The sequence below is a fragment of the Oncorhynchus tshawytscha genome, linkage group LG20, assembly GCF_018296145.1.
Source record: "Oncorhynchus tshawytscha isolate Ot180627B linkage group LG20, Otsh_v2.0, whole genome shotgun sequence".
Lineage (NCBI taxonomy): Eukaryota > Metazoa > Chordata > Actinopteri > Salmoniformes > Salmonidae > Oncorhynchus > Oncorhynchus tshawytscha.
This window is the reverse complement of record NC_056448.1, coordinates 22,012,503-22,034,938: the sequence shown is the minus strand read 5'-3', so window position 1 is coordinate 22,034,938 and position 22,436 is coordinate 22,012,503. Positions and strand designations below refer to the sequence as shown.

The 22,436-nt window shown below is 46.4% G+C and overlaps 1 protein-coding gene across 5 annotated transcripts in view; it reads left to right on the top strand.

Annotated features, from left to right (window-relative positions):
• LOC112241878 (mediator of RNA polymerase II transcription subunit 13-like) overlaps positions 1 to 21,951 on the top strand; it is a 127,449-nt gene extending 105,498 nt beyond the window's left edge. Inside the window, exons 7-31 of one of the 5 annotated variants that reach the window (XM_042302345.1) lie at positions 1,433 to 1,597; positions 2,000 to 2,153; positions 2,292 to 2,396; positions 2,758 to 3,420; positions 3,556 to 3,766; positions 8,074 to 8,149; positions 8,234 to 8,361; positions 8,541 to 8,631; positions 9,199 to 9,419; positions 10,278 to 10,480; positions 10,587 to 11,515; positions 13,048 to 13,227; positions 13,490 to 13,725; positions 13,908 to 14,130; positions 15,642 to 15,957; positions 16,061 to 16,310; positions 16,577 to 16,765; positions 16,974 to 17,197; positions 17,488 to 17,630; positions 17,813 to 17,971; positions 18,699 to 18,863; positions 19,177 to 19,328; positions 19,420 to 19,584; positions 19,774 to 19,901; positions 20,249 to 21,951. In XM_042302345.1, coding sequence (XP_042158279.1) covers positions 1,433 to 1,597; positions 2,000 to 2,153; positions 2,292 to 2,396; positions 2,758 to 3,420; positions 3,556 to 3,766; positions 8,074 to 8,149; positions 8,234 to 8,361; positions 8,541 to 8,631; positions 9,199 to 9,419; positions 10,278 to 10,480; positions 10,587 to 11,515; positions 13,048 to 13,227; positions 13,490 to 13,725; positions 13,908 to 14,130; positions 15,642 to 15,957; positions 16,061 to 16,310; positions 16,577 to 16,765; positions 16,974 to 17,197; positions 17,488 to 17,630; positions 17,813 to 17,971; positions 18,699 to 18,863; positions 19,177 to 19,328; positions 19,420 to 19,584; positions 19,774 to 19,901; positions 20,249 to 20,381 — 5,609 coding nt within the window. In that variant the 3' untranslated portion in view covers positions 20,382 to 21,951. Of the gene's footprint in view, positions 1 to 1,432; positions 1,598 to 1,996; positions 2,154 to 2,291; positions 2,397 to 2,757; positions 3,421 to 3,555; positions 3,767 to 8,073; positions 8,150 to 8,233; positions 8,362 to 8,540; positions 8,632 to 9,198; positions 9,420 to 10,277; positions 10,481 to 10,586; positions 11,516 to 13,047; positions 13,228 to 13,489; positions 13,726 to 13,907; positions 14,131 to 15,641; positions 15,958 to 16,060; positions 16,311 to 16,576; positions 16,766 to 16,973; positions 17,198 to 17,487; positions 17,631 to 17,812; positions 17,972 to 18,698; positions 18,864 to 19,176; positions 19,329 to 19,419; positions 19,585 to 19,773; positions 19,902 to 20,248 lie in introns of all 5 variants that reach the window. The other 4 variants (XM_042302346.1, XM_042302344.1, XM_042302348.1 and 1 more) reach the window with 4 other exon arrangements.
• Positions 21,952 to 22,436: the final 485 nt, after the last annotated feature.

Sequence of the window (22,436 nt, the reverse complement as noted above, 5' to 3'; positions counted from 1 at the left end):
TCGTAACAACAAAGGGAGACCACGCATGACTTAAATGTAAAAACGAATACATTTATTCAACTAATTAATAACAAATACAAAAATGTAACACAAGCTGTGGACGTCTGTAGGATCAGTAGTGTATACAGTGTGTGGATGTGTGGAGAGTGTGTTGTATGGTGAAAACAACAAGAACACTAAAGGTGGTGGAAGCCAGCCTGCCAGTCAGGGAAGAGATTGTTGGCTGATGTGGCCTCCCTTTATAGCCTGCAGGCTAAGCATGCCCAGGTGCGCCACATCAGCTGACAATCCTCCCAGCTCTGACCAAGTGAATCCAGCTATGATCCATTTCTGATGTCACTTGTTAAATCCACTTCAGTCAGTGTAGATGAGGTTAGGAGACAGGTTAAATAATGATTTTAAGCCTTGAATTGAGACATGAATTGTATATGTGTCGTTCAGAGGGTCAATGAGCAAAACAGAAAATGTAAGTGCCTTTGAACAGGGCATTGTAGTAGGTGCCAGGCGCACCGGTTTGTGTCAAGAACTGCAACGCTGCTGGGTTTTTCTCGTGTATTTCAAGAATGGTCCACCACCCAAAGGACATCTAGCCAACTTGACGCACAGCATTGGAGTCAATATGGGCCAGCGTCCCTGTGGAACGCTTTCGACACCTTGTCGAGTCCATGCCCCAACGAATTGATGCTGCAAAAGGGGGGAGGGATGCAACTCAATATTAGGGAGGTGTTCCTAATGTTTTGTACACTCAGTGCACACGCATGAACAATAGGCTATGGGTGACAGTAGGCTATTGGCAAAGGGTTTTGATATGGTGTTACTGAAATGTATTATCATTATCACACCTAAAGAGGGAACTACAGAGAACAACAGCTCTTCATCGATTTTAGTCTCAGCTTTGATTGCACATTCATTGTCTGTTTGAGGCTAAATGATACTGGAGGTGGTTAATTAGTGGTGGATCCAGTGCTCTCAAGGGAGAAGTGTTATGTCTCTCAGAGTGCATTGAGGTAAGGAGGAAAGACTAGAGGAGAGAAGGGGAGAGGAGGGGAGGGGAGGAGAGGAGTGGAAAGAGGAGGAGAGGAGACGGGAAGAGGGGAGGGGAAGAGGAGAGATTGGGAGAAGATGAGAGAAGCTCCAGGGATAGGAGAAGAGAGGAGCTCAGTGAAGCTCCAGGGAGTGACGGATACACAGCATGGTGTAATCAGCCCATTGACTGGCTGCCAAGCCCATCGACTGGATGCCTGACCCCTCATCATTGATTAGAACTGATTGAAATCGGACCTCCCTAAGCCCAGTACCAGCCAGCCGCTGTAGGCCACACAATGATTAACCAATCCAGTGTGTATTGGCCCCAGAAGGAGTGTGTGGGGTGGATATGAGTGCATCTGTGTGAGTGTGAGGGGATTTAAACTACTCTTTCATCTTCTTCTAGGTGGTGTGAGGATGGTCTACCCAGCAGCCTTTGTGCTGGTTGCCCATGGCGACCTGCCTGTGGACCAGCCCCAACCTGCCCCCGGAGCCCAGGGGCTCAGCAGAGACCCCTCCCATTGTAGCATCCCCCTCACTCCGCCCACCTCACCTGAACAGCCCTGCTCAGGTACTGGATGCCTCTACCACCACACCATATCATCATCATAAACTCCAGAACTTGGCCCTGAATAATTACATACCCAAAATGACTCTGATTCAGCTCTACTTGCACAACAGCAAAACAACTGCAATCCATAACCCAACTCTAAATGCAATAAAATCATCCATAATCAACATTGAATGAAGTCTACTTGATGAATATCTAATAAATTAAGAAATAAAACAGCTGATACAAACAAACTAATGATGCTGTACTGTAGCTGCAGTTGTTCTTGAGTGTCCGATTGCAATTTCTCAATATCTCAAGAGTCCTAGTAAAGTGTCTCTGCCGTGCACCTTTAAGACATCCACCCACAGCCAAAGGGAACAAACTCCAGTGAATAATGTAATCTGTTGATTATTTCAGCAGACAGTGGCTTTGTGACAGTGTCCAGCATCCTCCTTGCCCAGGAGAGGGCCATTGGAGCCACCAACCACAGCCCAAAGCATTCTGGGAAGAAACTGACCAATCAGGTGGTGCATCAGGCATGGATGGAGTGTTATCTCAACCAACTGCAACACAAGTGAGTGTCTAGAGAGGCTGCTGGCTAACCGGGGCACAGCTACAGACACTGTTTATCTCTTGGCATTTGCGGTGGGATTGTTAGTGTTGATGTGCAGTGACACGATTGGCGCCCTCACGCCTCTCTTTGTGCCCCCAGATGCAGTGTGCCCAGTAGCGTGACGCCAAAGAAGGAGGCGCCAAACGGGGTGACCACCTGGGACTTTATCGACTCGGGCGAGAGGGCGCCCTGCAGCTGCTCCAGGTTGGCACAGGGGTTGGCATCTGGGGGTAGTGCTCTAGCCGTTTAGCACTGGAGCATGGCACCACCCAGCTAGACATCTGAGCTTCATTTGAAGGCTTTTCACTGCTTTTAACCGAAAGACTGGTGCTACTTATGTGAAGCCTATTGAAATTGAATATTGAATATTGATTATGTAGAAATAATGTGAACATTGTGAAAATGTAGTGTATGTATTTGTATTAAATATACTGTGTTGATATGATGTAGACAAGTCCTCACAAGTTGCTACACATAGTTGAAAGTGTTCAATATGTTTAAGAACAGAATCCTCACCTGCCACGCTAGTTCTGTCTGCCATCAGATCCTGTTTCTCTTCCTGAAGGTTAAAGCAGCAGAAACAGCAGCAGCAGACCAACACCTCATCTGCCAACCCTCCGTCTGGTGCTAACCCCACCCCCTCCCTGGGCCCAGCACTTCCTCCTCCCTCCCTGCCTAAGCACAAGGCCACGGACAAGTCAGAGAAACCCGACAAACAGCCCAAGAGGGTCGCCGCCATGACCCCCTTCCACCACCGGCTCTCTGTGGGCCAGGAGACCTGCCTGGAACAAGACTCCACTGGAGGGTCCCAGCTCGGCCTAGTCGCCCTGGACCCTCTCTTGGATCCCATGCCCACCTGCAAGTACCCCAAGACCCTCTCAGCTGGCAGGAAAGCCCCCCAGTCCCTGCTCCACTCTCCTGTCTCCCCATTACCCCCCACGCTCAGCCCCCATCCACGGGTGGGGCAGGACCCTGAGGTACTGGATGCTCCTGTGGGCATGGCCCCCTGTCCAGATGGGGCGTCAGGGCTGGGGGTGATGGAGCCCAGTGCGACTGCTCTCTATGCAGCCCCTCTGGGGCCCAGAGAGAGGGAAGCTGGGGCGAGCTGGTGGAGGGGCTTCAGGACTCCTAGGGCTGATAAGGCTGAGTTCAGGCCTCCAGAGCTGCCCAGTGACAGAGTGGAATTAAAGACAGAGACACAGGCCACTGAGGGAGTTGCACTGAAAAGGTGAGAGAGAGACCTGTTCATAAATGTAGAAACTAAAGTCACGCATGCCAGCATTCACACAAGCATGCAGGCAGGCACACAAACACACACACACTCAGAGGATCACTCTAAGTTTCCTATCTAATTTCCCTCCAGACTATTTGCACAGACAGAGAAGTGTTTCAAGATATCCGAGGAGCGTGTTAGGGAACACATCCAGACCCTGGGTCTACTGCAGCAGCCTGGGGTGGAAGGGCTGGGGGACCTTGGGGAAGACCCATATGACTTCAAGGAGGGAGACATCGAGTACAGCTTCCCCACCTCCAAGAGACTGAAGGGCCGAGACCCTAGCAAGAGAGGCCCCAAAGTAAGTAAAAACAAATTGCAATGATTAGTATTGTTGGTGGATAGGGCTGTTACAGTGACTGTATTAGCAGGAGTGGTAGAGATACTCTTAATGATCGGCTATGAAAAGCCAACTGACATTTACTCCTGAGGTGCTGACTTGCTGCACCCCCGACAACTACTGTGATTATTATTATTTGACCATGCTGGTCATTTATGAACATTTGAACGTCTTGGCCATGTTCTGTTATAATCTCCACCCGGCACAGCCAGAAGAGGACTAGCCACCCCTCATAGCCTGGTTCCTCTCTAGGTTTCTTCCTAGGTTTTGACCTTTCTAGGGAGTTTTTCCTAGCCACCGTGCTTCTACACCTGCATTGTTTGCTGTTTGGGGTTTTAGGCTGGGTTTCTGTACAGCTCTTTGAGAGATCAGCTGATGTACGAATGGCTATATAAATACATTTGATTTGATTATTACTGCTGCAGTCCAATTCCAAGTGACTGTTTAGTTATGGTAACTACTGTAGGCTTCTCCCAGCTCTGATGCTGCTGAAGGTCATTAGTAGCCGGCCAAACTTGCTAACTGCCTGGTTCTCAGCCCTCTATTGTCCCTCTAATCACGCTAACATCAATGCAAATGTCATCGAAAATCAAATCAAACACTTCATGAGTGCCCATGAGCTCATATTGCTCAACATTTCTATAGGCTATGTAATTGTGTGACAAAACAGAGTTTTGATGGCCTCTATTAAAAGAAGATCCCATCAGCTTTCTATAGGCTAGGCATACTATACTTTTTTAGCAACTTTCCTAATATTAAGCACATTTCTTTGCTTCACAACAGGAGTATAGCCTATCTGGCTTGCATGAAACTGAACCATGGGGAAAGCGTCCTTCATTTACTCTATTTACAGTGCCTTACAAAAGTATTCATCCCCTTGGCGTTTTTCCTATTTTGTTGTATTACAACCTGTAATTTAAATGGATTTTTATTTGGATTTAATTTAGTGGACATACACAACATAGTCCAAATTGGTGAAATGAATTTTTTAATTTTTTTAATAAAAATAAATTATAAACAGAAAAGTGGTGCATGTATATGTATTCACCCCTTTTGCTTTGAAGCTCCTAAATTAGATCTGGTGCAACCAATTACCTTCAAAGTCACATAATTAGTTAAATAAAGTCCATCTGTGTGCAATCTAAGTGTCACATGATCTGTCACATGATCTCAGTATATATACATTTGTTCTGAAAGGCCCCAGAGTCTGCAACACCCCTAAGCAAGGGGCACCACCAAGCAAGCGGCACCATGAAGACCAAGGAGCTCTCCAAACAGGTCAGGGACAAAGTTGTGGAGAAGTACAGATCAGAGTTGGGTCCTAAAACAATATCAGAAACTTTGAACATCCCACGCAGCACCATTAAATCCATTATTAAAAAATGGAAAGAATATGGCACCACAACAAACTGCCAAGAGAGGGCCGCCCACCAAAACTCACGGACCAGGCAAGGAGGGCATTAATCAGAGAAGCAACAGAGAGACCAACGATAACCCTGAAGGAGCTACAAAGTTCCACAGCAGAGATTGTATCTGTCCACAGGACCACTTTAAGCCGTACACTCCACAGAGCTGGGCTTTATGGAAGAGTGGCCAGAAAAAAAGCCATTGCTTAATTAAAGAAAAAATAAACAAACATGTTTGGTGTTCACCAAAAGGCATGTGGGAGACTCCCCAAACATATGGAAGAAGGTACTCTGGTCAAATGAGACTAAAATTGAGCTTTTTGGCCATCAAGGAAAACTCTGTCTGGTGCAAACCCAACACCTCTCATCACCCTGAGAACATCATCCCCACAGTGAAGCATGGTGGTGGAAGCATCATGCTGTGGGGATGTTTTTTTCCGTCAGGGTCTGGGAAACTGGTCAGAATGGAAGGAATGATGGATGGCGCTAAATACAGGGAAATTCTTGAGGGAAACCTGTTTCAGTCTTCCAGAGATTTGAGACTGTGACGGAGGTTCACCTTCCAGCAGGACAATGACCCTAAGCATACTGCTAAAGCAACACTCGACTGGTTTAAGGGGAAACATTTAAATGTCTTGGAGTGGCCTAGTCAAAGCCCAGACCTCAGAGGAACCCATCCAACTTGAAGGATAAAAATTTGATCTTAACTGACTTTCCTAGTTAAATAAAGGTAAAAACATTTTTTTAAAGGAGCTGGAGCAGTTTTCCCTTGAAGAATGGGCAAAAATCCCAGTGGCTAGATGTGCCAATCTTATAGAAACATACCCCACGAGACTTGCAGCTGTAATTGCTGCCAAAGGTGTCTCTACAAAGTATTGAATTTGGGGGAGTGAATAGTTAAGCATACTCAAGCTTTCATTTCTTGTTGGTTTCACCCTAAATAATATTTAGCATCTTGAAAGTGGTAGGCATGTTGTGTAAATCAAATTATACAAACCCCCTAAAATGTATTTTAATTCCAGGTTGTAAGGCAACGAAATAGAAAAAATGCCAAGGGTTGTGAATACTTTCGCAAGCCTCTATAATTGGATATATGACATGTATTTTTCCCCTGCCCCTGTTCTGAGACATGTGCATGATAATGGCCCATTCTAATTCCAAACTAATTTCACTCATATATTATTTAGTATGTGTAAAGACGAGATTAAATCAAGAATAGTCTGATGGGTGATAATATTAGCCTATCACTTGTGAATGATGCCTATATTATCACTTGTCAATGATACCTATATTGTCACTTGTGAATGATACCTATATTATCACTTGTGAATTATATAATATATCTTGTGAATGATGTCCAGCTTTTCTGCAGTAAGGCAAGAAACAGCACGTGCCTTTCGTTACGAATTTTTCAAATCATAGCCGCACACCTCATGTAGCCTAGCCCATAGGCCTATTTGTTTTGATAAAGTTTATCACAACTAAAGTGGGCAAATAACTTCTTAAAATTAAGCATATTAATCTGCTTTACAACCGGTGTAGAGCCTAACTGGCATACATAGGTGACGCGTGAGTTTCAAGTTTGGGGAAGATCATTTTCACCATAAAAATGCACCTTTATAATAAAGTATTACATGCATACAGTGGGGCAAAAAAGCATTTAGTCATCCACCAATTGTGCAAGTTCACCCACTTAAAAAGATGAGAGAGGCCTGTAATTTTCATCATAGGTCCACTTCAACTATGACAGACAAAATGAGAAAAAAAATCCAGAAAATCACATTGTAGGATTTTTAATGAATTTATTTGCAAATTATGGTGGAAAATAAGTATGCAGTTCTTCTGCCTCTCGGAATTCGATAAGAAGGAGGCGCGCAGTTGTGTTCCCGATGTGTCTGTCTTCACTTGTAGGCATCTTAGCTCTGAAGGATAAGGACTTGATCACGTGACAGGCATTGGCTAATAAGAATTGAGATATCTGAGAGAGCCATGTGAGTTAGAGGTGCTTCGGAGCACGCAGCTGGGAGAAGGGAATTATAATTGTTATATTCAGCCCAAGAGCACAATGGCCACTGGCAGCAAAAACCATGGATTTTTTAAGGGGCATTACAGCCACACAATGGGGATGCCACCGGGAAATTCGAGGCATTATCAACTGCTTGTTAAATTGTGACTGAGAGACTGAAGTGTGTGCAGCCTGCGCAAAAAAAACAACAAAGCAGAGCTCATGCCTTTCATGCAACTTTTTTCAAATCATCATTAGTCACATCATGCAGCTTTGGAATGTATTAAAAATCAAAACATGTAGCCCAACGTTTGTAGAACAACTACAGTTGCATGAATAACTCTAAATGAAGCATATAGTAGGACCTGTTTCTTTGTTAACCCCTCAACACAGAACAGCAGCATGTGCGCACTCCCTCAGAAATCAATTTTATTCAGCTATGTTCAATTGTATTCTTCATACTATAAAATAATGCCACGGAATTCTAGGCAAATCGTGTTTGCTAAATGAACTAGTGTAGCCCACAGCCATATGGTACAGCCAGATCAGGACCTAACATAAGGACAACTCAGAGTATGCTATTGTGTTATTCGGAAATAGACAACATTTTCTTAATTTCATGTTTTTTAGTCTAAAATAAATAATGGATTTATTGTGACTGTATAGGTTAAATTAAATGTATTTATTAGACTTTTTAAAGTGTAGATTTTACAAAGGTCTGCATCAGTGGCTTGTAGGCTATGCCAGTAGCTGCTAAATGTGTTTATGTTAATTAATGGTGAATTACAGTGAGACCGGAAGTAATTTGGTTGACAATCACCTGCTGACAAAATTTCATGAATATAACTGTCTTCCAGGGAGAGGATATCAGCAACGGTGCACTGCCTGATGGGAAAGATGCCATGTCCATCTTTAGCTCTGCCCCCAAAGCTGGTAAGGATTTGAATGTTGACAACGCATGTATTATGAGGTGTGTTCTTTGCGCTGTGTTTGATTGTCTTGTTTGTGTGTTTCTAGATGATGACTCACCGCAGGACGATGAGGCAGCCAAAGCCCAAAACCCTCCTCTAACCAGGGAGACTGATCTGGTGGTCCTCATCTCAGACCTGGAGAACATTTTCGACGAGGATGAGGAGGAACTTGGGGTGAGAAACATTTGAACAATTACTGGATGTCTAAAATCTGTTTCATTTTCATTCCCTCGTTCAACAAAGCGCTATACACTCATCATAATAATACATAATTGTATACTTTACTGTGCATGCCATTTAGCAGACACTTTTATCCAAGGAGACTTAGATATGTGTTGTATAATAATTTGTAGACTGCTTGCCCCAATCAGCACACAGCCAGGGTCCTGGTATCAGGAGGTGAAGACCGAAGGGATGGGAGGGTGGCTGTGCCCTATCCTTCAAGTGAGTCTATCTTTACATGTACACATGTTCAGCAGTTTGTTTGTTATCTTATGCATGTTATCTTAGCTTAGTTTAGCATGATTCTGAGACCTGGGAATAATAATCTTTCTTCTTCTCCTTCTCTCACATCTTCTCTGCCTGTTTCTGTCTGTTTTATCTCTCGTTGTCCATCGCCGTCCCTTCCTCTCTATCTCTCTCTCTCCTCCCCTCATCTCCTCCCCCCGTCCCTCCCTCTCTCTCTCCTCCCCTCATCTCCCCCATCCCCCCTCTCTCTCTCTCCTCCCCTGTCCCTCTCTCTCTCTCTCTCTCTCTCTCTCTCTCTCTCCTCCCCTTATCTCCTCCCCCGTCACTCCCCCCCTCTCTCTCTCTCTCTCTCTCTCTCTCTCCTCCTCTCATCTCCTCCCCCCATCTCTCTCTCTCTCTCTCTCTCTCTCTCCTCTCATCTCATCTCCCCCATCCCCCTCTCTCTCTCTCTCTCTCTCTCCCCTCATCTCCTCCCCCATCCCTCCCCCCCCTCTCTCTCTCTCTCCTCCCCTCATCTCCTCCCCCATCCCTCTCTCCATTCAGCAGTAGCAGACCTCCAGCGGATGTTCCCCACACCCCCTTCCCTGGAGCAGCACCCAGCCTTCTCCCCCATCATGACATACCGTGACACCCCCAGCCAAGAGCCACCAGCCCCCTCGGGGGGCTCTGACCACCCCCTGGGCCCCCTGTCCTCCACCCAGCTCCAGGAGTACCGGATGGAGGTGGAGGAAGGCATGGCCAGTCCTAAACATGAGGACATTAAGGTGAGGCACCACAGAAGCAATGGGAATGGAAATTATTAAGTCTGTAGTATGTGACATCATGTAACCGATTGATATATTCAAATTGGTTAATATGGTTGGTGGTTGTCAGTGTTTGGGAAACTACTCTGAAAATATAGTTTACCAAGCTACCAATTACTTCACACTGGAAGAGGTTAAACTACACTAAAGCTACCCTAAAGTTACTCTGAAAAAGTAGTTCACTACATCCAAACCACTTCGTGAAAAGTATGTTTATGTGAAAAATATGTAACTCTGTAATGTCATTGACTACAAATTGCAAGACAGATCACTTTGGGCTCATATGTTAACAGAATGTGTAATTTAGCCTATTAAACTCTAAATCTACGTATGTTTCAAGTGAGAATTAGTCAGGTCTGATACCAAAAAAGAAAGGAAATGATTACCTACTTCACCCATTTTTTATTTTCTTTTTGAAGAAAAAGTCATGTGTAGTTCCAGTAGTAAGCTACAGTGTTAAATGGCAAACTTGAACTAGATGTAGTTCACTACTCCCCAACACTGGTGGTTGTATGATGAATGTTATAGTAGTGAAAATGCTTCAAATAAAGTAGCTACAGGGCACTGTGCAGCCTACCAGTGTTAATGTAAACTTTAGCGTCTCATTTGATCTTGACTGATGTTGCTGTAGCATGTTTATACCTGCTGGCCTGCTAGAGGACTCACTGGTATGTGGAACCAAATACCTGAACTGCTCCTCACCATACAGCCTGTTTCAACTTGTGTCATTGTTAAGTGCTTAATTGTCTCTCTGTGACACATTGTAATACTGTGGGAACACATTTACAATGAGCTCTCCTTCCCCATCCCCCTCTGCAGGACTTCTCATTTGTGTACCGTGTCCCGTCTGTCCAGCCACAGATGGGCTGCTCCATGTTTGCTCCGCTGCGGACCCTCCCCAGTCAGTGTTTGCCCCCCATCAAGGTGCCTGACCAGTGTTACTACCGGCCCTCCTGGGCCCTGCTGCCCAAGATGGAGCACTACTCCTCCCTGCCGTCCTCCTTCATCAGAGATGGATATGTGTAAGTACTGTACCAGGGTTGGTTCTATTACAGCTGGATGGATGTTCATAAAATATACCTTAAACGTTGCCACGTTGAATTTACTGTGTGTGTGTGTGTCCTCCAGCAACGTCCCCAGTGTTGGGGACCAGGAGTATGCCCAGATGAGTGCCAGTGCCCTATCCATAGGCACCACCGGTGGTATCCTCCCCTCGCCGTCCCCTGCCACCCCCCGCTTCTCTGTCCCCACCCCTCGTACCCCGCGCACCCCAAAGGGCGTTGGCACGGCCAGCGGGCAGGGCTCTGTGAAGCAGGAGGGCACCGGGACAGAGCTGAGCTCCCCTGCCTCCACGCCCTCCACCAGCCTGCCTATGAGCTCCCTGACTGAGCCCCATGCGTCCTGCCCCGCCCTGCCCGAGGCCCACAGCCTGTACGCCACCCTGCTCCTCTCTGACTCAGTCCTCAACGTCTTCAAAGATCGCAACTTCGACAGCTGCTGCATCTGCGCCTGCAACATGAACGTGAAGGGCGCCGACGTGGGCGTGTACATCCCCGACTCCACGCTCGAGGACCAGTACCGCTGCATGTGCGGCTTCAGCGCCATCGTCAACCGCCGGCTGGCCCACGGCACGGGCCTCTTCCTGGAGGACGAGCTGGACATCTTCGGGAGGGGCTCGGAGGTGGGCCGGGCAGCCGAGAGGAGGCTGGCGCTGTGCCGCAGAGACCCACCTATGGGAGACCCCCGGGCCAAGCGCCCCCAGGACTCCTCCCCCGCCCCTTCCTCTGTCATGGAGCTCCTCCAGGAGCAGTGCTCCCAGCCCATCTCCTCCCTGGCCTCCCTACACCTCCCCCCTGCCTGCTCCTGCCACGGCCGCCAGGGGGCACTGCTCCAGAGCTGGATGTCTGACAAGCAGTGGGCGGATGGCAGTGATGCGTGTGTGGAGTGTTACAACGCGCTGGTACAGGGACAGCAGTATGTGGATAACCCAGCCGGGGGGAAAGTAGATCCGGCTGTTGTGAGGAGCAGCGCTCTACACTCCTGGCCTCACACCAACGGTAAGGAGGAGGGATCCGGCTGGGATGATAGAAGGATGCCAAGGGGTGATAGTAATTGGAGGATGACAGTAGGGATGACAGTGGTGATAGAACTGATAGTGGCTGTCTATCTGCGGTGAACTGATTACAGTTATAAATACACTATCCTATACAAAAGTTTACTGACACCTTTTTAATTAGTGGATTTGGCTATTTCAGCCACACCCATTGCTGACAGGTGTATAAAATAGACCACACATCCATGCAATCTCCATAGACAAATATTGGCAGTAGAATGGCCTTAATGAAGTGCTTAGTGACTTGCAACGTGGCTTTCAATGTGGCCACGTCATAGGATGCCACCTTTCCAACAATTCAGTTTGTGAAATTTCTGACCAGTAGAGCTGCACCGGTCAACTGTAAGTGCTGTTATTGTTAAGTGGAAACGTCTAGGAGCAACAACGGCTCAGCCGTGAAGTGGTAGGTCACACAAGCTCACAGAACGGGCGTATTACGTAAAAATGGTCTGTCCTCGGTTGCAACACTCATTACCGAGTTCCAAGCTGCCTCTGGAAGCAACGTCAGCAGAACTGAACTATTCATCAGGAGCTTCATGAATTGGGTTTCCATGGCCGAGCAGCTGCACACAAGCCGAAGATTACAATGTGCAATGCCAAGCATCGGCTGGAGTGGTGTAAAGCTTGCCGCCATTGGACTCAGGAGCAGTGGAAACGCGTTCTCTAGACTGATGAATCATGCTTTACTATCTGTCGGTCTGAAGGACGAATCTGGGTTTGGCAGATGCCAGGAGAATGCTACTTGCCCGAATGCATAGTGCCAACTGTAAAGTTTGGTGGAGGAGGAATAATGTTTTTCGTGGTTCCGGCTAGGCCCCTTAGTTCCAGTGAAGGGAAATCTTAATGCTACAGCATACAATGACATTCTAGATGATTATGTGCTTCTAACTTTGTGGCAACAGTTTGGGGAAGGCCCTTTCCTGTTTCAGCATGACAATGCCCCCGCGCGCAAACGATATCCATACAGAACTGTTTTGTCAATATCGGTGGGGAAGAATTTGACTGGTCTGCACAGAGCCCTGACCTCAACCCCATTTGGGATGAATTGGATCGCCGACTGTGAGCCAGGTCTAATCACCCAACATCAGTTCCCGACCTCACTAATGCTCCTGTGGCAGTCCAGTTTCAAAATCTAGTGGAAAGCCTTCCCAGAAAAGTGGAGGCTGTCAAGGCAGCAAAGGGCGTAGCAACTCTATATTAATGGCCAGGATTTTTGAATGAGATGTTAGATGAGCAAGAGTCCACATACTTTTGGTCATGTAGTGTAGCATATTGTTTCTTAGAATGGAAAATTAAACAAGATCAATCCATTCACTCGAAGTTTAAATCCATGTTTCTCTATGTTAGATACGGACTGTTGTGTAATGTGACGTTCAATGTGTATGATGTCTAATGTTTATTTATGTAATGTATGTATTTCTGTGTGTGTGTGTGTGTGTTCTCGTGTGTGTGTGTGTGTGTGTGTGTCCTCCCTAGTGTTGGACATCAGTATTCTGTCGTCCCAGGACGTGGTGCGTATGCTGCTGTCCCTGCAGCCCTTCCTCCAGGACGCCATCCAGAAGAAACGTACGGGCCGGACCTGGGAGAACATCCAGCATGTCCAGGGTCCACTCACATGGCAACAGTTCCACAAGATGGCCGGCCGGGGATCCTACGGTAAGCCACCAGGAACACTCTTTATTGACGTATCTACAGTAGATATTTGAAATGTACTGTATTTTAGATAGATTTCCCATTAACTGTTTGTGACTTCATTTGTGTAAATTAGGTTCTTACACTGATCTCAATTTAGGAGTAGGCCGCCTAAATATTGCTGTACAAAGGGTAACTGGAGAAATGTAATCGAACATGACAATCACCTGACCTCTTTCAGTTCAGTCCAGCCTTCCATAAATCTTCTCACCTTTCTTCTCACCAGGGTCAGAGGAGTCGCCCGAGCCCCTTCCCATCCCTACCCTGTTGCTGGGCTACTACGATAACTATGACCGTAACTTCCTGGCGCTGTCGCCCCTGGCGCTGCCCTTCTGGGAGAAGCTGCTGTTGGAACCATATGGGGGACAGAGGGACGTGGCCTTCCTGGTGCTCTGCCCCAACTCTGAAACCCTGCTGGCCGGGGCACAGGCCTTCTTCCAGGAGCTCAGCGCTGTCTACGAGGTAAGTCCTATTATACTACTATATCCCAAACCTCTCCTCTAGCAATTCCTTAGTTGTTGTTTCCTTCAGAATATACAATTACCAATTATATGTCTCCACCTCCTTTGAATGTTTGAAGACACTGGGTGGGATACTGTGTATGTGCTCTATAGCCCTTGACCCCTACTTTTTGTCATTTTCAGACGTGTCGGTTGGGGAAACACAGACCCCTGGCAAAGGTCTCCAGAGATGGACTGGTGCGTGTGGGGGCAGAGACAGAAACTGAGACCGATAAGGAGAAAGAGAAGGAGAGGCATGAGGAGGAGCAGATAGACCAGTGGTTCACAGGGCCCTGGGCTGGACAGCAACACAGCGACAACCTCAGAAAACTCAAACTCTATGCGCGCACCTGCAGGAAGCAGCTAGGTGAAACACTGAACTTTATGATTGAAATTGTCTAAAGTGATGAAGGGACATTGTACCAGTTGGGACATATGAGTACTTTTGGCATTCTCTCAACGAGCTTCACCTGGAATGCTTTTCCAACAGTTCCCACATATGCTGATCACTTGTTGGCTGCTTTTCCTTCACTCTCCGGTCCAACTCATCCCAAACCATCTCAATTGGGGTGAGGTCGGGTGATTGTGGAGGCCAGGTCATCTGATGCAGCACTCTATCTCTCTCCTTATTGGTCAAATAGCCCTTACACAGCCTGGAGGTGTGTTGGGTCATTGTCCTGTTGAAAAAAAAATGATAGTCTCAGTAAGCACAAACCAGATGGGATAGCTTATCGCTGCAGAATGCTGTGGTAGCCATGCTGTTTAAGTGTGCCTTGAATTCTAAATAAATCACTGACAATGTCACCAGCAAAGCACCCCAACACCATCACACCTCCTCCTCCATGCTTCACGGTGGGAACCACACATACAGAGATCATCCGTTCACCTACTCTGCATCTCACAAAGACACGGCGGTTACAACCAAAAATCTCACATGTGGACTCATCAGACCAAAGGACAGATTTGCACCGGTCTAATGTCCATTGCTTGTGTTTCTTGGCCTAAGCAAGTCTCTTCTTCTTATTGGTGTCCTTTAGTAGTGGTTTCTTTGCAACAATTTGACCATGAAGGCCTGATTCTTGCAGTCTCCTCTGAACAGTTGATTTTGAGATGTGCCTGTTACTTGAACTCTGAAGCATTTATTTGGGCTGCAATTTCTGAGGCTGGTAACTCTAATGAACTCATCCTCTGCAGCAGAGGTAACTCTGTGTCTTCCTGTCCTGTAGCAGTCCTCATGAGAGCCATTTCATTATAGCGCTTGATGGTTTTTGCGACTGCACTTGAAGAAACTAGAAGTTCTAGAATTGTTCTGGTATTGACTGACCTTCATGTCTTATTACTGATGGAATATCATTTCTCTTTGCTTATTTGAGCTGTTCTTGCCATAATATGGACTTGGTCTTCTGTGTATATGGCTATCTTCTGTATACCACCCCTACTATGTCACAACACAACTGATTGGCTCAAACGCAAAGAAATTCCACAATTAACTTTTAACAAGGCACACCTGTCCGGGTGACTACCTCATGAAGCTGGTTGAGAGAATGCCAAGAGTGTGCAAAGTTGTCATCAAGGCAAAGGGTGGCTACTTTGAAGAATCTTTGTTTAACACTTTTTTGGTTACTACATGATTCCATGTGTTATTTCATAGATTTGACGTCTTCACTATTATTCTACAATGTATAAAATAGTTAAAATAAAGAAAGACCCTGGAATGAGTAGGTGTGTCCAAACTTTTGACTGGTACTGTATGTATATACACTAACCATTGCCGCAGGAAGTAGGGGTGCTGAGAGTGCTGCAACACCCCCACCCCTAAACACTAACTACTCCATGCATTTCAACTCTAAATCCTCCTCTATGTTTTCCTTCATCCAGGTCCACAGTTGTCTGCCCTGTCTTTGGACAGCAGTCTGTTGTTACCCCCCAAGCCTCAGCCTCCTCCAGCCCCTACGCCCTCCTCAGCCCAGCCTGCCCCCTCCTCCAGCCAGCCCCCCTATGGTCCTGGGGCCCCTGCTGAGGGAGAGGCAACAGCCCCCCCAGTGGCCCTCAGCTCAGAAAGCAACCCAACCCCCACAGCAGCAGCAGCCTCGCTCCAGCCAGGTCCAGCAGAGAGCACCCAAGGAGGGTCCACTGAGGTCAAGAATACCCCCAATGCCCCACCACCACCTAGCCAGCCAGAGAACCCTGAGAGGTGAGGACCCAGGGCATCTATGCTGCTATATTACTATTGTATTACTATATTATTATTCAGTTTTCTATGTTATCATGATATATGTCTCCGTCCCCTGTCCCAGTGTGGCGGAGCGGGAGCGAATCGGCATCCCCACGCTGGCGGACTCGGCCGATAGCCACGCCCACCCCCCTGCCATCGTGATCTACGTGGTGGACCCCTTCCTGTGCTCGGGCCGAGCGAGGGATGGAGGAGAGGAGGAGGAGGGTGAGGAGGTGGAGGCAGGCAGTGTGTGGTTACTAGGGCTGCTGCGTTGCTACACAGAGATGCTACAGACATTGCCGGAGAGCATGAGACCAGCACTGGTGTTACAGGTAGGATCATATTCTGTACTGTACTCCCTCCTACACCACCTATAGCGTTACTTCTGTATGGTTCAATGTTAATGGCTGTATGGATGAGTGACTGAGACTGTGGGGGAACACCCTAATCCCTACATTGTGCACTAGTTTTGACCAGAGCCCTCTAGTCAAAAGGAGTGCACTACATATGGAATAGAGTGCCAGAAGACACTGTATGGGTGTCCTACCACGGATCTGCTCATACAAGAGTGCTCATTCATTCTGTATGGGTTGTCCAGGTGGTGCCATGTCAGTACCTGCTCCAGCCAGCCAGTGGTGAGAGCCCTCTGTACCTGCAGCACCTGCGCTCCCTGGCCTTCTCAGCCTACTCCCAGTGCAGACGCCTCCTAACCACACAGACACACATCAAGTCTCTGACCGGCTTTGGCCCCGCCTCCACCCTAGAATCTGTGCTCAAGAGCCCAGAGGTAAGGCTTGGACAAACACACACGTAAAGACATGTACACCCATTCAAAGTCACACACAGGCTTCAAACACAATCACTCAGACACATAGGGGCCTACCCTACCTACACATCTCATCTGATTAGTAAATGCTCCAAATGTCTGACAATCCCACTCTCTCCCCCTCCCTCCTCACTCTCCGTCCCGCTCTCTCCCCCTGTCCCCTCCCCAGCACCCCAGCCCTCTACAGGGCTACTCTCCCCCGTACATTCTGGGTCCTACCCGTGCCAAGCAACCGGAGCCAGGGGAGGTGTGGGCAGAGATCCCTCCCAGGTACAACGTGCTGTTTGTGGGTTACTGCCTGTCCCACGACCAGCGCTGGATCCTGGTCTCCTGCACCGACCAGCAGGGAGAGCTACTGGAGACCTGCATCATCAACATCGATGTGCCCAACAGGTCAGTTACTCAATCAGTTACTCAATCACTCAGGGTCTGGGAGAGTGTGGGATATCTATGAGGTGTTGATGATGCTGTGCTAATGTTAGATAATGTCAAATCCTTTTATCCTGTCGCTCATTAAATTATATCATATAATATCTATTATGCATAGTAGGCTAGGCTATATTATATTGAGTAAAGTAATACACTTTAATGTAGCATTTCAGAACCTTTATATTTAGACAGTTCATGATGCTATATAGACATTAGCAAACGTTCTTCTTGTCACTCCCTGCTCCCTTCCTCAGAGCGCGGTGGCCCAAGGTCTCAGCCAGGAAGATGGGACTGCAAAAGTTATGGGACTGGTGTGTCGGCATCATCCAGATGACCTCACTGCCATGGAGGATCGTGATTGGTCGGCTGGGCAGACTAGGACATGGTGAACTGAAAGGTGAGTTCAGCGTAGTGCAGCTAACTCTGTTTCAATATCCCTGGTGTTTGGTGGAAGGTGAGATCTGCTGGAACTATTGTTTCGATATTTTCGGCCTCAGTATTTCAGTTGATCCAGAGGAGATGACAGTAGACTGTAGAACAATTCACTGTATTGACCTGAGTCTCCCTCTCTCCCGCCAGACTGGAGCGCTCTCCTGGGGGAGCACTCTCTCCACTCCATCAGTCGCCAGCTGAAGGAGGCATGTCGTATGTGTGGCATCTCCTCCGCCGACTCCCCCTCCATCCTCAGTGCCTGCCTGGTTGCCATGGAGCCCCAGGGCTCCATCGTGGTGATGCCAGGTTAGCAGCAGCACTGCTGGGCCCATGGATGATGTGTTTAGTGAACCTTCCAGATATAATAGACAGATTTAATAGATGTTATAGGAGCTCACTCTGTAAGCCCTGGAGTTGCAGATACAACATGATGTTATGAGCTAAGGGTGAACCGTGTAATAGTGTGTTTAATACTGCCACACACTCAGGGAGCACTGCGAGCTGCCACACTCACTTCACAGTTCACAGTAATGCAGACATATTGGCGATTGCAGCATTTTGAGGTAAGGTTAGGCCAAGTGGATTTTACAGTATAGACTGCACTGTAGCACATTGTGCACAGTAATTCAAACTAACACACTCAAAGGATTTCATTGCCAAGCACACACTAAGCTCTATTGAGGTAAATCTTACATGACATACTATTTATAATAAGTTGGTCTGAATTGGTCTGAAGCGGGCTGTTGGAAATGTGCAGTGTTCAGTCCCCATCAGCTTCCCTGGCAACGGAGCGCCGGAGTATTTCTATCATCATGGAGGCCAAGTTCATGGAATTTGTTGCATGACAGGGCCCATAGGTTTACTATCATACACATGGCACTTTTGTTTATGTGTGTGTGTGGTGTGTGTGTGTGTGTGTGTGTGTGTGTGTGTGTCTGTGTGTGTGTGTGTGTGTGTGTGTGTGTGTGTGTGTGTGTGTGTGTGTGTGTGTGTGTGTGTGTGTGTGTGTGTGTGTGTGTGTGTGTGTGTGCAGACGCAGTGACGATGGGCTCGGTGTTTGGTCGCAGCACAGCCCTCAACCTGCAGACGTCCCAGCTGAACACCCCTCAAGACGCTTCCTGTACCCACATCCTGGTATTCCCCACCTCCGCCACCACACAGCTGGCTGCCAGCTCCTACCCCACAGAGGATAACGCCGGTAAGGGCTCCACATTCCACATTAGACCTCCATGTTGAATGCAGTGTACAAGTTTATTCAGTACAACCAATATGTTAGCGGCAATAACATTATATCTAAAAATCTATACTTGAGCTGGAAGGCTTAATATGGGCAATAAGGTATTTTATACTCAGCATCTTACAGTAACTGTTGCTGGATTTAAGTTGTGTGAAGTTCACAAATATCCCCACCAGAGGGTGCAATTCTCTCAGGATTGTTTGGAATAGGATCAGAGGAATATGTATATGTAACTGACTAGATAGATAACTCTCTGCTGTGTTTCTGTCTCCAGACGACATGTTCGACCTGCCTTTCCCTGACGAGCTGGAGAATGACATAGGACATGACATTCTCAACCTGCACCCCTCCCCCAACACCTCCCCTGTACCCTCCCCTGGCTCCCCCTCTGGCATGGGGGGAAGCTCACACTTCCAGCATAACAGGGTGAGTTCAGGAACCAGGCTAAGTGACTCAATTCATCTGAACTATCCACTGTTGGTGGCCATATATCCTTAATATTCCCTCTGTCCTCCAGAGTCAGGGAGACAGGTTTCTGTCCAGGGAGAACCCTCCGGAGGAGCTGAAGCAGCAACCTCTAGCCCTGGGATACTATGTCTCCACTGCCCAGGCCGACAGCCTGCCTCACTGGTTCTGGGCCTCCTGCCCTCAGGCTCAGAACCAGTGTCCACTCTTTCTCAAGGTAAAGGATCCACGTACTTGTTGATTTTGTGTGTGAGGGTGGGGATGCGTGCGTATGTGTGTGTGTGGGGTAGGGGTGGGATGGGTGTGCGTGTGGGTGAATACTTTTGTGTGTGTGTGTGTGTGTGTGTGTGTGTGTGTGTGTGTGTAAGTGTGTGTTCAGACACTTACCCCTGTTTCTCCTCTACAGGCATCTTTACACCACCACATCGCCATTGCCACAGCCCAATCAGATGAACCCAATCAGACAAGCTCAGACAAGACGACCAAGAGGATACCTCACCCTCTGGACTCCAAGACCACCTCTGACGTGCTCAGGTTAGTAGGTTATGCTATATGCCCAGTACCTATGGTTACAAAATTCCATAAACTTTCTCAAAATTAAAACAGGATTTCTGGAAAACCAGAGAATTCTGAAACCCTCCCAGTATCCACTACCCATCCCATCCTACCTTCTACTGTATAACACCCTATCGTCTCCTCTTCTTACTCTGTCATATTGGTTGTTATTGTCACTAACTTGCCCTCTGTGATGAAGTAGTAGAGTATGTGCAGGGATCATTTGAAGGCTATAAAGGTCAACACTTCATTTAGTATGATGTATGTTCATGTTATGTGTTCTCTAACCCCAAACCCTGGTGCTTATGTCTTGCGTCCTGCTGTAGGTTTGTGTTGGAGCAGTACAACGCCCTCTCGTGGCTGACGTGTAACCCTGCCACCCAGGACCGCCGCTCCTGCCTGCCCGTTCACCTGGCTGTGCTTACACAGATGTACAATGCCATACTCAACATGCTCTAGCAATGGGACTTACTAATGGACAGCTGAGGAAACTGAGTACTGTACAATCCATGGCCTCTGAGGTCATGTGTGCCTGCCTGCCTGCCTGCAATGTCTCTGCCGGGACACCAGAGAGAGCCAGAGGTCTGTTAAAAAAATTCAGGACGGACAGATAGGGTGAGACTTATGGACCCCTTTTACACCTAGTATTACCATGTGATCTGTGATCAAATCATGGCTTTAATTCAGTGGATTGATGGCCAAAATGGTGGCAGTAGGACAACAGATTGTGCTGGTCCTTGGTTGGGAAAACAAACGCCTATGTACAGTACAGAGAGACCTTTTGAACATGAACAGTATGGTCAGCCATGAGACCAGTCCAGTGCAATTCTTACCTTTAAAAACGGTTATTGTAAGATGCGGTGATGTGCCAACAACCATCTGAAAAGGCACGTACCGTCTGAGAGAGAAGATGGAGATATCCAGCTATGCCCTTTTTATTGTCATAATAGGACATTTCAGTGTTACACTTGTCATTATCAGATCAGCATTGACTTTTCACCCTGTTCCTGTGAGACTGAAGATGTTTTGAAGTCATGGAGGAAACATGTTAAAGGGTGCACTATGTGACCTATAGTGTGGTCCTGCATGAAGACTTGCACCATCCCCCTTACCAGCCACAACAGTGATACCCTGGGAGATACAGACATCCTCATGTAGGATGGGAGCCTGGGAGTCACCTGCATTAGGTGTCCTGTATCTGCCCCACACTGCAACAACCAGGGAACCAACTGACCATAGCAACACAGCAGCTTCCTACCTTCAATAACACTTTTACACGTTTGTAAGGAACTGTGGTTGTGAGTTCATTGGCTCGCGGTTTAGTAATGAAATTCATACCAACAATCATAAAAGGGCGTAGAACACAACAATTTCCTGTGAGGTCAAAGCATTTGATAATGGCACTTTTTCCTTACTTTTGGAAGTTACAATTTTATTGCTGTACATATGAACACACTGAATACTATTTGACAAATAATGAACAGAGGTTCTTGTTTATAGAGTTAAACTGACATTTGTGAAGAATTTAGAATTATTTTTAATATTTAAAATTACATTTTGAAGAAAAAAATGTATCAAGGTCTTTTCCAAATTTAATATCAATCACCTTGGGGTCGGAAATGGAAATTGACATTTTGAAGCAAATTGTAAAAAAAAAAAATTATAACATTTCATATTTATATATAGTATATCATGCATATAAACTCATATATATATATGTGTATATATATGTGTGTATATATATATGTATATGTGTGTGTGTATATACATATATTACTTCTCTAAAACAGCCACATGATGGTGATAGTGGTTTATACATAACTTTCTCTTTGAAGAGGCAAATACAGTATAAATCTTTTATCAAAGAAAATGTATTTTAGTTCTATACTTTTATATTTTTTTCAATGATTGAAATGTCAACTTTTTGCCATTTTATTTAATGAGTTTAAGTTAAGGAGCTTAATACTGTAGGAAAGATATATTTATGAAGTGTCTCTCTTCTCCTGCTAAATAAACTTGAAATAGGCAATAGATTTCAATGGTATGTATTTGAGCATTACATGAGTGTTGTATATTTAACTAATATGCTTTATATCAGTGGTGGTCCTAAATGATGTCAAGCAAACCATCAGAAAAGCCTATTTCTTGAGCTCCACTCAAACAGCCCTGCTATTTGTACAATTCCTAGCATGTTTGTATATACACTTTTCACCTGGGTTTTTTCTCGAATTTCTCAAAGCTGTACATTTCATGCTAGTTTAATTGACTTTATTTTAAGTGATTCCTATAAAGTATTTTTTGCTGTGGGCTTTTTTAAATATAAATATATACATATGAATTCTCATTCAAAATACAGCCACGGGTGTATTGCCAAGAAATGTACATTCAAGTACAAAAAAGAGGGCAAGTTTGCAAATTTGTGACATCTGCCATCATTTTGAATATGAGACAGATCTATCTTGGGGAAGAGATCTGTGACTTTTACACTCTTTTTTTTAGTAAATTATTAAAACT